The sequence below is a fragment of the Symphalangus syndactylus genome, chromosome 6 (genome assembly GCF_028878055.3).
Source record: "Symphalangus syndactylus isolate Jambi chromosome 6, NHGRI_mSymSyn1-v2.1_pri, whole genome shotgun sequence".
In the NCBI taxonomy this organism is placed as follows: domain Eukaryota; kingdom Metazoa; phylum Chordata; class Mammalia; order Primates; family Hylobatidae; genus Symphalangus; species Symphalangus syndactylus.
In genome coordinates, this window is record NC_072428.2 from 57,140,302 (window position 1) to 57,156,760 (window position 16,459).

Genomic DNA, 16,459 nt, shown 5'->3' on the forward strand with positions numbered 1-16,459 from the left:
GGTGAGGGATTAAAGTTAATTAAGAGTTAAAGTTAGTATAAGTGAATCATGGGCAGCTTGGTTTTTGAAGTTCTTAACAGCTGACTATTCAGAGACTACAAATAAATGGAAAAACAGTTGTGAAGCTAGTTCATAGATTAAAATGCTCTTTTATGTAACCTCAGAGCATGTTACCTTGGACTAATGAGACATATAATGGCAAATATATTATAAAGACATTTTTTGTAGCAGTGTTGCCAAAATTAACATATAACTAGAATATTCTTATTCTTACTATAACTTTGTTTATAAAACTTATTAAGGTTTTGCAGTGGAAAATAATAAAATTGTGTTTAATTATTTTTTGAAGACATATTACTCATGTGTTTACTAAGTAATAATTCTGTGCTTAGTCATTTGATAAATGATATATAGGCCTATAGAAGAAGAACTTGACATGTCTCTTTTCATAAGCAGAGGAAATTACAGGAGCAAAAGTAGCATTGGGATTTGTATGCTCAGAAACCAATGTGGAAACCAGCACATTAAAGGAGAGGCGTATGTTAGTTAATTCTAAAAATTAAGGTCTGACAAAGCCTGGAAAGCTAGGCAGAGGAGTTTGGGCTTTGTGTGGTAAGTAACGGGAAGCCATAATGAAGAAGTTACTTCTTAGATCAAAGTTGATGGTGTGTACTCTGGAGTACATGCTAATTAGATCAAAATGGTAGATTAAGGGACAGATTATGTATTAATAGGATTTTGAAACATGAGGGAAAGTTAGAACTGGGAACGAAGTGGGAAATTAGGGAGTTTAACCAGTTGACATGTTCCAGGTTCTTGGCATGATAAATTTAGTTTTTTAAGGATGTAATTGTCATCCATTGTGCTAAGCACTGAGGAATCATAAAAAGGTACAGTGTGGAGATTAAGGGGCTTTCATCTTGTTGAGAGGTATAGGGAGTTAAGACAAGGAAACAGGCCAAGACTGGTGGCTCATGCCTGTAATTCCAACAATTTGGGAGGCTGAAGCAGGAGGATCCCTTGAGGCCAGGAGTTCAAGACCAACCTGGGCTGTAGTAAGACCCCATCTCTACCAAAAAATACAGAAATTAGCCAGGCATGGTGGCACATACCTGTAGTCTTAGGTACCTAAGAGGCTGAGATGGGAGGATTGTGTGAGTCCAGGAGTTGAAGCCTGCAGTAGATATGATCATGCCTCTGCACTCCAGCCTGGGTAACAGAGTGAGACCCTGTCTCTCTTAAAAAAAAAAAACAAAAGTCCAGACACAGTGGCTCACACCTATAGTCCCAACACTTTGTGAAGCTGAGGCAGGAGGATCACTTGAACCTAGGAGTTTGAGACCAGCCAGCAGCCAGGGCAACATAGTGAGACCTTATCTCTACAAAAAATCAAAAAGTAAGGTGGGAGGACCACTTGAGCTCAAAAGGTCAAGGCTGCAATGAGCCGTGGTTGCTCCACTCCACTCCCGTCTGGGTGACAGAGCAAGACCTTGCCTTAAAAAGACAAATAAAAATAAAATTTTTTGAAAAAGAGAAGAAGACAAGGAATAAATCAAAGATTTGTGCCAGAATTTACATCTGAAGGTTGGAAGGTAGATTTGATAGGTAGAAGAGAAGCCAATTATGGAAGGATGTGTGGGAGAGGGCAAAGTAATACTGTGTTTGGATCAGTAGGTATAGACCTATTAGATAGATCTTAATAATTGACAGTATAAGTTTATATATGTAAATTAGAGTTTTATCCTCACACTCTCCAGAGTGCTGCAGATTACAAAAGCATACATTGAATCTGTGACTTGTTTTGTAAATTGTTTACTTTGTCTTTTTTTTTTTTTTTTTGAGATTGAGTCTTGCTCTGTAGCCCAGGATGGAGTGCAGTGGCGCAATCTCAGCTCACTGCAACCTCCACCTCCCAGGTTCAAGCAATTCTTCTGCCTCAGCCTCCCAAGTAGCTGGGACTACAGGCGCCTGCCACCACCCCCAGCTCATTTTTTTGTATTTTTAGTAGAGATAGAGTTTCACCATGTTGGACAGGCTGATGTTGAACTCCTGACCTCTGGTGATCTGCCTGCCTCAGCCTCTCAAAATGCTGGGATTATGAGCATGAGCCACCATGCCTGGCCTACTTTGTCTTTTCTAATCACAGAAAAATACATGGCTTATTTCTTTTCATAACTTTTTCTAGAGCTTAGTGTTATGTAAATTTAAGTATTTACTTCATGTTCTTTTTTGAAGGATTTTCCCATCACTTCAGTCACAGATATAATACTGGGTTTGGGGGAAATACATGTCATGGAATAGAGATTGTGATTTGTTTCTTTTAACTAGTCAGACAAAGAATATTGATGGTAAAACTGATGTTTTTAGACTCTGAGTTTTGTGTATAGGTTCTCAGTTTCTAAAAAGATGACTGCTTTAAGAGTAAATTCTTAATATTCTCTCATTCTGGTATGACTTATAACTTACTATTCCAAGCCTTCATTTTCATCGTCTTGACAGCTTTCATGTCATCTAGGAATAACATTTACTATATGTACTAATTGTGTATAATATAAACAAAAATAAGCAAGTATCTCTAGTCCTTAACTCAGGCCTCCTTTTCTTCCCCCTTTTCTAAGGAACGACTACCAAAATCACTACAATCCCAATGACTTCCAAGCCCAACGTGATTGTTGTACAAAAGACTACAGGAAAAGGAACGACCATTCAAGGCCTCCCGGGCAAAAATGTTGTCACAACGTTGCTAAATGCTGGAGTAAGTAAGAGCTTCAACTGCAGACTTAGCAATTCACAGAGGATTTAAAGACCAGCTATATAAATATTTGCACAAGGACTTGAGAACCCCACAATAGCCAGAATGGCTTGATTTACCACTGCTGGGATATAAAAACTGTTAAAGCACCACCAACTGATGCCATTTTTCACAGTAATTTCTAAAGCATGTTGCTCATACTTGCTCATAGCTAGGTTGCTTGTGACCATGATTTAGATGCTTAGCTTTGTCCAAATAGAGAATTCCATTGGCTTAACTGTATGGGGACTTCTGTTGGAGCACTGTTTTATTCCTGCTTATGGTCAATAGATACTGACTTAGTATTTGGCTTAGGGTGGGCAAAGAGAAATATGTGGGATTAAGACTAAATTAATTGATGGGGATTTGTTACTTTCTTTTTTCTTTTCATTTTTACCTCTTTGAGCTATTAAAAAATAAAATCAGACTGGATGTGGTGGCACATGCCTGTAATCCCAGCTGGTTGGGAGGCTGAGGTAGGAGAATCACTTTAGCCCAGGAGTTCAAGACCAGCCTTGGCAACAAAGCAAGACCCCTACCTCTACCAAAATGTATATTAAAAATTAACCAGGTGTAGTAGCATGCACCTGTAGTCCCAACTACTTGGGAGGCTAAGGTGGGAGGATCACATGAGCCCAGGAGTTTGAGGCTGCTATGAGCCGTGATCATGCCAGTGCACTCCAGACTGGGCAACAGAGTGAGACCTTGCCTCAAAAAAAAAAAAAAAAATCAAATAAATAACAGATTCATTTGTAGTTCTGAAGGCAGTTGGTAGGAGGTTTGGAGTTAGACAAACCAGGGCTTTGTTTCTCTATATTGTAGTTGTTTGACCTTGGGTGATATATTCAACCTCTCTCATTCTTAATTTCCTCATTTGTACATTGGGGTGGATGATCTTTACCAGTGAGGTTGTTTAGTAACTGGTAGCTATTGTGAAAGTGCTTAGAATAGTGCCTGGCACATAAGAAGTCCTCAATCATTGATTTTCTTCTTGTTGTTTTTCTTGGTACGTAACTGTTTAGGCTTGTTAGTATCCCTACCTTGCCTAACTTCACTAGAACATGGATTGCTTTACTTCACTTAAGTAGATCTCATAAAAGCTTCATTGGTAGGGGTCCAGCATTAGATTTTTTCAATGTGTGGGAAAACAGATTGCTCCTAGCCTGAATTTACATAGTAAGCCAAAAGTAAAGCCAGGATTAGAATTCAGATTTTCAGAACCCTTTGTAATGTGGTTTGCAATTTCAAAGAACTTGGTATGTAAGAGGGGATGCTTTGTATTCTAGGCCCTGTGGTCACAAAGATCTAAGAGTCATGTATGATTCGTAGCTGTTAGATATCTCCGATAACAACTGTTTGACACAAGTAGCTCTAGTAAAACAAGCAAATCAACGTATAAGACCGTTTTCTGGGCTGGGTGTGGAGGCTCATGCCTGTAATCCCAGCAATTTGGGAAGGCAAGGCAGGCGGATCACTTGAGCCCAGGAGTTTGAGACCAGCCTGAGCAACATGGTGAAACTCCATCTCTACAAAATCACAAAAATCAGCGTGGAGGTGTGCACCTGTAGTCCCAGCTACTTGGGAGGCTGAGGTGGAGGATCACTTGAGCCTGGGAGGCAGAGGTTGCAGTGAGCTGAGATCTTGCCACTGTACTCCAGCCTGGGTGACAGAGCAAGACTCTGCCCCTGCCACCCCCGCCAAAGACCACATAGGCACAATCACCTCTACTCACCACTTGCTCACCTGTGCATGCCCACAACACACATCAGAAGAGCTTTTTTGAAAAACGGGCTGCTAGTTGGTTTTGTTTGGCTTGAATGGGTCATCATACTTGGAGAGGGTCCATTGAACTATTTAATAGATAGGTGTGGTCACTTGCAAACTAGTGGCTCTTGGCAAATGAACTAGAGCTCTTTCCAGAGATGGTGCTGTGAAGAGTATGCATGTGTTGAAATGAGTAATTACACCATTGGCAGATGCTTCATGTTTCCCTTAAGTAATTACAGCAGATAGTTAAACTTGTGATTTTTGTAATTATATTTAGCTCTGAATTCACAATGATTGCTTTTTAGCCAGCTCACCTGGGTGCTTTGTTTTTACTGGCTGCTAAATTTAGATAGGCACACGTTTAGATGATGCTGGCTAAAAATTAAGAAAAATTGATGAAGTGAAAATTCTCAAATCTTTTCATTTCCATCTTAAGTTTATGGATTTTAATTTAAATTTTTTTTTTTTTTTTTTTTTTTTTTTGAGACGGAGTCTCGCTCTTTCACCCAGGCTGGAGTGCAGTGGCGCAATCTCGGCTCACTGCAGGCTCCACCCCCCGGGGTTCATGCCATTCTCCTGCCTCAGCCTCCAGCGTAGCTGGGACTACAGGCGCCCGCCACCTCGCCCGGCTAATTTTTTGTATTTTTAGTAGAGACGGGGTTTCACCGTGTTAGCCAGGATGGTCTCGATCTCCTGACCTCGTGATCCGCCTGCCTCGGCCTCCCAAAGTGCTGGGATTACAGGCGTGAGCCACCATGCCCGGCCTAAAAATTTTAATAATTTAGTAAAGTCACTGTATTTAAACTTAATTTAGTTAAGTTCATGTAAAAAGATGTTGATTTCATGAGTGACCAGAAAATGGTACTTAAGAATAAAGTAGATGAAAGTATAGAAAATGATGAAAAGTTAATGGATATAAGCTATCTAGTTAACAGACTAAAAGGATATTAGTAATATATGAATAGTAAAACATAGGAAACACTCTGAGTTTTCCCTTCCTTTTTTTCTATATGTAACCTGATATATTATTAACAATATATAACATTCTTTCTTCATAGCATATGTTCATCAAATTTTTCCTATGTATAACCTTAGAAAGAATGTTAATACCTCTGCTGATTTTGCTTGCCCATACTTTTTCATGTAGACATTCTACTGTATATCCTTATAATTTCATATATGTAGAACTTAGGGGATTTATTTTATGTGTGTACATTTAGCTACTGGTATATTGCACAGTAATTTTCTAATTACACAAATACTTATTTCAGATAAATTAGAAAATAAATACGTATGTGGGGGATAAGACTTATAATCCCAATTCTTGGAGACAAGCATTAGCATTGTACTATACCTTCTTCCAGAATTTTCTATTATAATATATGTATTCCATTAATGGGATAGTGTAATAAGTATTTTTGCATGTGGTAATTTTTTAAAATTCACTCATCAGAGAATAATTAATTCCTTCTTTGGGTAGAAAGTTGGTCAGATGACTTTCTAGATCATTTCAACCAAGTCTAGGATTTTTGATTTCCTGGAAACATTATACTTTGTTACATAATCTACAGCCCTTTTTTCATCATCCTGGTAAAACCTTACTGATTTTTCAGTGAGAGGACTTTATCATTTATATGCATATAAATTTCTTATGTAATCATTGACTTCAATTTAGGGAGAAAAGACTATTCAGACAGTGCCAACAGGAGCAAAGCCAGCTATCCTCACTGCTACAAGACCCATCACCAAAATGATTGTAACGCAGCCAAAAGGAATAGGTTCTACAGTTCAACCAGCAGCTAAAATCATCCCAACAAAAATTGTTTATGGGCAGCAAGGGAAAACGCAGGTATGCTATAAGATATGATGATTTTTCTTGGCTCTTAAATGTTTTCAATTCTTAAAATTCCCAGGTAGAAATTTGAAGGAAAAGATCAGCAATCTTTAAGAAATCAGATTGTTAAAAGTTATGTTTGAATGTGTTAATTATTCACATATTGTCAAAACTTCGTTTATCTTTTCAGTACTTTCTTAAAGATATCTAAATGTGTATGTCATGCTATCAGCAAAGATTATGGGGAAATAATTACCTGGGAATACAATTTGCTGAAGGTGTATTTTGTGATTTGAGGGGGGTGGTTGAGGGAGGATCATAGTCATTCAGAATCACTCAAAGAGAAATATTTACTTTTTATAAGCTACCATGGCCTTCAAAAGCATTTTATTTACTTATAAAATTAGCTTTGCTTGAACCCTTGAACAATAGATAAGCTAGAGATGTATTTATTTTTTAACCAATAGAAGATAAGGGAACTTTTCTGAAAATTTGCCTCGGAATTTGAGGCTCAGGATCTAATCATATGTTGCTAGGCTACTGTTTATTTTGTAGGTATTTTGCTTTTCTGAGGATATCGAGGGAAGCGCTATTAGTTTTAGTTGAGAAATGCCATCCTAGAATTTTTGTAAGAGGTATTAATTTACCTATAAACTACTAATTTACTTTGAGAATCTGTTCTCTCAGAATTATAGCCAAATACTTTACGTATCTAAAAAAAAAAATAAGCCTTGTGACAAGTCCAAATTGCCTATGGAGTTTAATTGTAATAATTTCATTTGCTTCATCTAAAGTATGGTATAAACCATGTTTTCTTTCTTAACTCTTGGAAATGGGTAACTTAATAGAGTCTGAGAAATTTTAGAATCTTATATATGGTAGAAACAAAAATAATTATGATGAGTTAATAGTTTTTATTCCATGGACCCAATTGAAGTTAACTCCTAGAGTTCAGATTTTGAAGTAGAATGGCCCAGTTTGAAAATTTTCTCCCATTTCACTTGTTTCACTGTCTGTTTTTGACTTTTGCCGGGAGTTGATCCAACACATGTTCCATGTTGCTTCTGATAGTTGGCAAATCAATATTCATCTGGGGTTTCTTCAAAGATTAGGTCCCAAGCAAGTTTTGCTTTTTGCAGATGTGTCAATTAGGAATTTGATTTAGTTTCTAATGAAAAAAAAAAAAAGAAAACAAACTGGAAGAACACTCACTCAAACAGAGTAGGGTTTTATTTTTATTATATTAATAAAAGTTCAGAGGGAGGAAGTCCTGGACTGATATTGCAGCACAAAAATTCCACTGGGAATCTAGACTCCTTGTGTCCTTTTGTTCTGCCATCCTCAGCTTGTGGATATCATTTTACTATATAGTCTACAGATTATAAAATGACTCCTGAAGTCGTAGGCAAACAGGCACAAAGGTTCTTGTCAGAATCATGGCTATTGCAGTCTGGCATGTACCACTTAAAACACTGTATATGGCTTACACTGTAATTTGTCTGTAGATTGAATTACCCTTCGACGAGCAATGCTGTGCCTAAAAAGTATAATGTACAGAATATTTTCCATACCAGGAAAATATTAGTTTATGACCTAGAAGTTTAGCATTTTTAAATCGTTTTCTAAAATTTTATCTCAGTATATTTCTGCTTTTCTCCTAGGTTCTTATTAAACCCAAACCAGTGACTTTTCAAGCGACAGTTGTTAGTGAACAAACAAGACAGCTAGTAACAGAAACATTACAGCAAGCATCCAGGGTAGCAGAGGCTGGTAATTCATCTATTCAGGAAGGAAAAGAAGAACCACAGAATTATACAGATAGTAGTTCCTCTTCTACAGAGTCCTCCCAGAGTTCCCAAGGTAAGATCTATTTTACTTCTGATTTATAAAAGTACTACTGACATAGTGCCCAAGTTCTAAAATACAGGTTGCTTCTACACATTTCTCAACAAATTTGTATGCTCTGTCAATTCTTTTGCCTTTATTTTTTTTTGTTGTTTGATGTTAAATCGGTGAGCTGAAATTTTATTTTTGGTAAAGGTTACCATTCTTTCCTGCATGGAATATGTCCATCAAATAATTAACTTTAGATGACGAATCTGTCAGGTAGGTAATATTAAACTGGATAGAGTTATGATTCCCAGATGATAATTTTCATATTCTTCCTCTCTGGTTTGGGTAAGTAGGAGAAAAAGTATGTAAAGAAGTGAATATGTATTTTGAAATGGTTGTTGCTATACCCTGAGAAAGAATCAAGGTGGTCAGAGGTAGACTGTAAGTGGACTATAAGTAGGGTGACTATACGTTCCAATTTGCATGAGACAAGTCCTAGTTTATGTTGTTCTGGCACAATTATTAAAGTACTCCCTTTCACTCTGAAAAGTATCCCAGATAATCATATGGTTGTCCTAATTATATGGAAGGAACTATGAAGCTAGATTCTACAGCAGAAAACTCTTTGTCCTCGGTGCTGTTTGAATTATGTTACTCTTCTAGGAAATCTCTTGAAATAAATTCATGATCATAAGCTTTGAGACCTTCTACAAATCTAGTACTCATGTCTCTCAGTTATCTTAACTGCCCTTATCGTTGAGTGGTACATTTATGTCTGTGCTTATGTGCTCTGATGCATCTAAGCAAAGCTGTTTATCTTACCTTGTTCTTTCCACACTCTCTCCATTCCCTCTCTCTGCCTTCCCATTATCCTCTCTGGAGTGCTTTCTTAGCAACTTCACTTTTCTTATACACAGTCTTCATATTGTGCAAACACTAGTATTTTAACTCTTTGGTGGAGTCTTCCCAGATTAGTCTTACATGGTTCACATTGCTGATTAGTCCATTAATTCAATTTGACAATTATTTATTAGTTTATACTACATACTAAGCATTATGCTAGACCCTACAGAAGAGTACAATATAGTTCTTGCCCTCCAGGAGCATAAAATCTAGATCTAGAATAGGGGATTTAAAAAATACACATACAACTCTAGTGTAAGAATTTTATTAGTAACAAACAAAAAAATGCCAAAGACTGAAAGTTGACACTCCAGTGGGGAGAGGAGAGGAGAGGATAAGAATGCATTCAAAATGTTCTTTGAAAATTCATCAATTAAAAATAAATGAAAATGTTGATTTTTAACAAACATAATATGTCCCTCATTATAGAGAGTGGGTAGTTTCCTTCAGCATATTATCAGTGATAGTAATATTTTCTGAATCCATTTGCTAAGATGGACTTTATCATTTTGTATTGACTATGAGTCAATTATCTGCTGGTTACACTTGGTTGATGCTGATTCTCCAATCATTTCTTTTGGTCTGCAGTTTTTTGAGCAATACTGGCCTTTTTTGCATTCGAGGTATACAAGATATATTTTCAAAGAGGGCAGATAAAATGTTTAGTATGAGTTGGTGCAGAAAGGGACATGAACAGTAGAAGTCTGTATATACATAATCCCAGGTTATCCTTTGAAATTGTTAGTCCTTTCCTAAGAGAGCTGTAAACCAGTTAGTACTTCCCGAACATGCCATTTCTTTAGTTAAATCTTTAGGGTTTTTTTTTTTTTTTTTTTTTGGAGATGGAGTTTCACTCGTTGCCCAGACTAGAGCGCAGTGGCGCGATCTCGGCTCCTGGGTTCGAGCGATTCTGCTGCCTCAGCCTCCCGAGTAGCCGGTATTACAGGCACGCGCCACCATGCCCAGCTGATTTTTTGTATTTTTAGTAGCGACAGGGTTTCATCATGTTGGCCAGGCTGGTCTTGAACTCCTGACCTCAAGTAATCCACCTGCCTCGGCCTCCCAAAGTGCTGGGATTATAGGCGTGAGCCACTGCGTCCGGCCGAATCTTCAGTTTTTATTCTAAGAATGGGATATAAGTTTGCGTCTTCTGTTTTTATTCTGTTAGGTTGGTGCAAAAGCAGTTGCCATTACTTTTAATGGCAAAACTGCAATTATTTTGCACCAACCTGATATATCTTTCATTGTATATTACTTTTTAAAATATTCTATAACAGAAAATTTCACAATTTAGAATAGGCATAGTTGACTATAAGGCAGATTTTTATAATCTGTTTGCCCCTCCCCTTATCACCTTGTATAGCTGTTTACTACATTCTTACAAAGACTAGGTCTGGGAATATATATGCTGTGATTTAAAGAGAAAGGGATTAAAATGTTGGTTAGTCTCAGGTCATGCTGATTTTCAAAGTATATGAGAATATTCCTACTTATTAGGAATGTAAGTACTACATAGTTTATTTTTCTGTTACATTGTTGCTTTTGTAGTTTTTAGCCACTTTTTTCTTTTTAAAGTAACCTTTTCTTTTGATATAATTTCAAAATTACAGAACAGTTGCAAGAATAGTAAAAAGAACTCCTGTGTATACTCTTTACCTAGATTCACTACTTATTTACATTTTGCCCCGTTTGCTTTGTTGTTGATTCTCTGCCTCCCTTCTGCTGTGTGTGTGTATATTTTTAAAATTTCTTAACCATGTGAGAGTAAGTTGAGCTAACATGTTTCTTATATTTACCTACATTTGTAGGCCTATATTTCTTAATGATTCTTCTCTTTATGACTAAGATACAATTATCAAAGTCAAGAAATTTAATGTTGTAATAATTATCTAATTTACAATCCATATTCAAATATTGTTAATTAGCTAATAATGTTCTTTATAGTTTTCACCTGTCCTCAGTAAAATTCAGGTTGACACATTGCATTTAGCTGCATTTAACTGTCATGGTTTTTTAATTCTCTTTAACCTGGAATAGGTCCTCAGCCTTTCTTTGTATTTCTTGACTTTGATATTTGAAGAGTGTAGGTCAGTTACTTTGTAGAATATTCTTCAGTTTGGTTTTGTCTGATGTTTCCTCATGATTAGATTCATCAGGAATTCCACAGATAGGATGTTATGTCCTCAGTTTTATCAGGAGAAACATGATGTCAGTTTGTCCCAGCATAGATGATGTTAACATTGATCATGTGGTTAAGATGATGTCTTTTAGTTTTCTCCACTATAAAGTTAACATGTTTCCCTTTGAGATTAATAGTAATTTGTAGGAAGGTACATGATATAAATATCATGTTCCTCATCAAACATTTATCCAGTAGTTTTAGCATCCATAGATGATTTTCCGAAGTTCATTATTCTTTGCACATTTAATAGTTGGCATTCTACTCTAAGGAAAAATCAATCTTTTATTGACTTCAGGGCATTTTTCTGGTGACTTCTGCTACACAAGTCCTGGAATAAGGACAACATATGCCAAGAGAATGCCTTGATTCCACTTGTGGTTTCTGAACTTCACCTACTGTCCTCCACCCCCAAGGAAGAGAAATTTTTATTTCTCAACTATCTCCTTATAGGCTAGAATATCATCACCCTATTTTGAGACTTTCCTTGATCACCCTGAGAGGATTCATTCTTCTATGTTAGGCTTCCAATATTGCTTTGTATATCAGCTCTTTTAACATTGACCATTTTATTTTGTATGTTGTGTTTGTTTGTGTGTTATAATTGTTTTCTTTTCCACTAGGCTACTAGCTTCTCAAGCTTAAGGATCATATTCATCTTCATACATATCTGGCATTTATCCAAAGAGTTCAGTTAGGACTGAGAAGGTACTCAGTAAAAGTTTCACCGAATGAACAAATAGCAGAGCAGCAACCATAATAACTGTGGCATTGGGTTAAGCTGCAGCCTTATAAACTCATTTTTGTTGCCTGAGTTTTGTTTTTTTTTTCTGGAGTTCCCCCTAACCTTGTGAGTGGGCCTTTTAAGTAGTAAGTAGTATACACCCAGATATGGATAGATAGCTAGGTGACCAAACCTAATGGATTAAGGCCATCCTCGCCTACGTCACTTACTGAAGATCAGGTCATATGTCATATCGTTCCTGTGCTTTTCTTTCTAAATGGGCTTTTTCCCCTTTCTCATTTGGGAATGGGGTAGCCTAGAACGTATTTGGGAATGGGTTCCAGTTTTTTTTTAAACACATATTAAAGATTATTTATATTATGCTTTGTTTCCAAAAGGTTTTAAGGTGGATTAAAATATAAGATTATATTAAGTGAAGTGGAAGAAAACAAGGAGACAAAACCAAGGGCAGAGATTTATAATGGAATAAGGCATGAGTCAAATACAAAAATGTGTCTTGTAAAGACATGGCTTTGAGTAAGTCATAACTCAGTTTCTAGAATGATTTCTTTCTGAAGTTTCATGATCTCAGTATGTCAAGGTGAGGGTGGGGAATAAATCCAGGTTGAGCAGAAACATACTTATTGCAGAACTTTTCAGAGCAATTATGTGCTAATATGTATATGAAAGATTAAGAGTGGAAGATACAATATAAAATGTTCCCCAACTTTTTTGACCATGGAACTCTTTTTTTGCAGAACATCTTGAGGAACAAATGTTCTCTGGAACATTTTGGGCCTTGCTGTCTAGGCAATTAAATACTGTGAGCTTTATGACAGTGCTTCAGAGGGAAGGTATATATTGCATCGTAAAAGGGATATAGATATCTTAGGTTTAGTTTAGAAGCAATGATTTAGATGTGTAAGGTATTTGGAATCACTTTGTATGAGCTGAGCAATAGTTGGTGGAGACGGGATTTATCATGAAGAAGAGAAGATGGGGGTGGGTTGGGTTGGTGGGGACATAGGAGCTTTTGTCAGTTATCTTCAGGACTGTGATGTGGAAGAAGGAAAAGAATTGGTCTTTGTGGATACAGGAACAGACACTAGAAGTGCTAAAGCACAAGACCTGTTTCTACTCAATATGAAAAAACTTTCTGATTGTCATAACTGTGCAGAGTTGTAAGGAAAGTGTCTTAGAAAGTAGTGAGTACTTTGGTGCTGGAGTTCTCAGACCCGTGGGAATATTGTGAAGATTATAGTATAAGATTGATGGCAGCATTAAACAAACTTTAAGATCCCTTCTAACAGAGAAGTCTTAAGATTCTATGAAAGTATGATCTAGGCCATTTATAATAGAGACATAGGAGATATTCTTCCATAGAGATGTCTGAGTCTGCCTTTGAGTATAATGTTAAAGTGTATATCTCTAGTATCTAACATGTAGTAGGTATCCAATAAATACTTCTTCAGTGCAGAAAGACGTCTGAGGGACAGGCTGCCATCTGCAAGAGACGCAGGAAGTCTAGATGAAAGCACACTGCATAAGCACATGTTACTGGTGCAAGCTCCTGATTTCCTAGTCATTGCATTCCATGACTTGATAGACAGTAGATTCATTTAGGTCTAAGCATAAGCCAAAAGTAGGAGAGAGAATCATTTAAAGATGGGTTTTCACATAGGTTCACACACTCATCTTGTGTCACAGGGTTGCTATGGTGATACTTATGATGGTCAGCTGCTCTTTCTGAGTATAGACAGAAAGAGATGTAGCAACCTCTCTAGTACCTACGAGGTGATGTTGTTTGGGATAATGGTCTTTGATAGATGCTTTCCTATGGAAATTTGTTTTCCCTTTTTACTATCTCTTTCTACCTTATTTCTATAAACACAGTCCCTGCCTTTTTGTGGATATTCAGTGTGTCTTGTAGGGTTGGGTTGCAAAGTCATTCTTTGCCTACATCATTATGAAAATTTCTGAAGTTTGAGAGCTTAAGTTATATAAAAGCAATGGTTTCATAATATAATCAATTCTCTTAAGTTTAAATTCTACATATCTACTTAAAATGAATAAAAGCTGCTCTATGCTTCACACGGCATTTGATATTGCGGGATAGCATCCAGTCTTCTGTATTTCTGGGGAAGTTTAATGGAAAATTATATATCTTTAGTGTGGCATATATTCTACCTGGTGTTTTGGGGAGGAAAATTTAGTTTGCTTATGGTAATTAAAAATTCTAGATCTATTGTATATTGATTTTGTTTTTTTCAGGAAGACTGTTGGAAGAGTTGTTCCCCTTTCCCCAACATTTTTCAACAACTTTGTGGCTTTAAAAAATATAAGGTTCATAGAAGGTTAAATGTTTATTATGTTTATTCTTGTTTGGGGGGCTACTTGAATTCTTTTCATTCTTCTGTGATGCTTTCACTGACCATCCCAATTCAAACCAGCCTCTTACTTTCTATTTGTCTTGTTTGCCCTAATCATTTGATATTTGCCCCAAGCTACAAAGCCATATATCTTTATTTGATGTTTCCGCTATTGTAATCTGAATTTAGAAGAAGGAATCATGCCTTTATATCCTCCACAATTTCCTCTATGGTGTCTTGGACAAAGGAGTTTAGGAAGTTTGTAATAGACTAGTCCAACTTGCTTATTTTATAGGTGGAAAACTAAAAAAATAACTTGTTTCTTGATTTGATGCACATTTAGTATTTATATGTGTACCTGTATAGCATGAATATAATAAGCCTCAGATTAGGGCTGTAATTTATTTTGAAACTAACAAAGAGTCTTAGAATTGAGAACTTCCAAGCTACAATAGCAACAATAATAACATTTCTATTGGCCTTCCTAGTTTATAAAGCTCATTTCCATGTATCATTTCATTGCATACTCAGAAATCCTATGAGCAAGAGAGGTAATTTTATTCCCATTTTAGAAGTAGTGAAACTAAGACCCAAAGAATCAACTTGCTAATAATTGATATAGTTGGGGCTATAATCCATGACTTTGAGGTCCAGATGTTACACTTGTCCTGTTATATCATGCTGGTTCTAGGTCATCTGTCTTTTCTTGCTGGCAGTGAACAGGATTTCCTTCAGTAATTCAGCCATCCAATAAGTGTTGACAGAATGCTCAGGCTGTAATACAACACATATTTTCAGGTGCATTGGAGAAAATAAGACTCCTACAGCATTTTGTTCTTACTATACACAAACATGCACTCACCTACACATATGCATATCTATTTATAATAGCAATTATCACATTGAATTGTAATTTGTCTTTTTACATGTTCGTCTCCCCAACCAGATTATGTGCTTCTTGAGCATCCTCTGATTATTCTATGAGCTCCTTTATATCTTCAATGCCATATCTAGATTCTGGCACATAAGTGTCCAGTTTATTGTGGAATCAATGAATGAGTGAATGAATAAGTGAATTCAGAAGTGAAAGACATTATGCCTTCTAGGGGCTTATAGTCTTCTTGGGGAGATAAAGCATGAAGTTTACAATAAATAGAAAGATAAGCAAACAGACAAAAAAATTGTTTTTTTTTTTTTAAGAGAAACTTTGTTTATAGGGTTTGTTTTTTTTTAACTAATATAAAACAGATTCCCAGCCTGTAGTTCATGTAATTGCTTCCCGGCGTCAGGATTGGTCAGAACATGAGATTGCAATGGAGACTAGCCCTACCATAATTTATCAGGATGTATCCAGTGAATCACAATCAGCTACTTCAACAATCAAAGCTCTGTTAGAACTCCAACAGACAACAGGTATGAATTCACATGCTCAATTGAATGAAGCATGTTTTCTCTAGAGACGGGTTGTGCTAAAATACTACCACTGTTATTATTATTACTATTATTTATTATTATTATTGCTATTATTTGAGCACATTTCCCCCCTCTGGACTTGTCTATAATCATTGGTACAGTCTGGTTTACTTGTGAGTTCAGTAAGATGTGCACAGGAATATTGAAGTACAGATAGACTATCTGTAGAAAAGAGAAAAAAAATTGACAGCTCTGTCTTCTTTGTCTCTTGCTTAAAATGGACAGTCCTATTGTTTCTTAGCACTAGAAAGGAGTAGTTCTATCACTTCTAAGCACAAGGCTAGATACAGTACAGTTGCCAATTGCATTGAAGAATAGCAGGAGGCAGACTGAAGGGCCTTGCCATCCTCCTTTATATTGGTAGAGCACAAAACACCTTTAGTGGCCCTTGCTAACATTCTGATTTGTTTTAATTTTATCTTCAGACTTATTTCTTTGAATAGTATAGGTTAGCCACTTGAGCTGTCATGCAAAGTTGTCCTCATATAACTAGATCCTATAAGTATTTCTAATTACTAAATATCTTTGATAAACTCTAGAACAAACCTGTGGAAGTTATACTGACTTTTCCTTTATAGTAGGTCAA

General features: G+C 36.4%; 1 protein-coding gene across 28 annotated transcripts in view; it reads left to right on the forward strand.

The window, feature by feature from the left end:
- Window positions 1-16,459, forward strand: part of EMSY (EMSY transcriptional repressor, BRCA2 interacting) — a 110,429-nt gene that overhangs the window by 78,711 nt on the left and 15,259 nt on the right. For 21 of the 28 annotated variants that reach the window (XM_055282988.2, XM_055282994.2, XM_055282998.2 and 18 more), the window contains 4 exons: window positions 2,619-2,755; window positions 6,234-6,407; window positions 8,054-8,252; window positions 15,649-15,813. In XM_055282988.2, the coding sequence (XP_055138963.1) occupies window positions 2,619-2,755; window positions 6,234-6,407; window positions 8,054-8,252; window positions 15,649-15,813 (675 nt within the window). The remainder of the gene's footprint in view (window positions 1-2,618; window positions 2,756-6,233; window positions 6,408-8,053; window positions 8,253-15,648; window positions 15,814-16,459) is intronic. The other 7 variants (XM_055282996.2, XM_063641334.1, XM_063641331.1 and 4 more) reach the window with 1 other exon arrangement.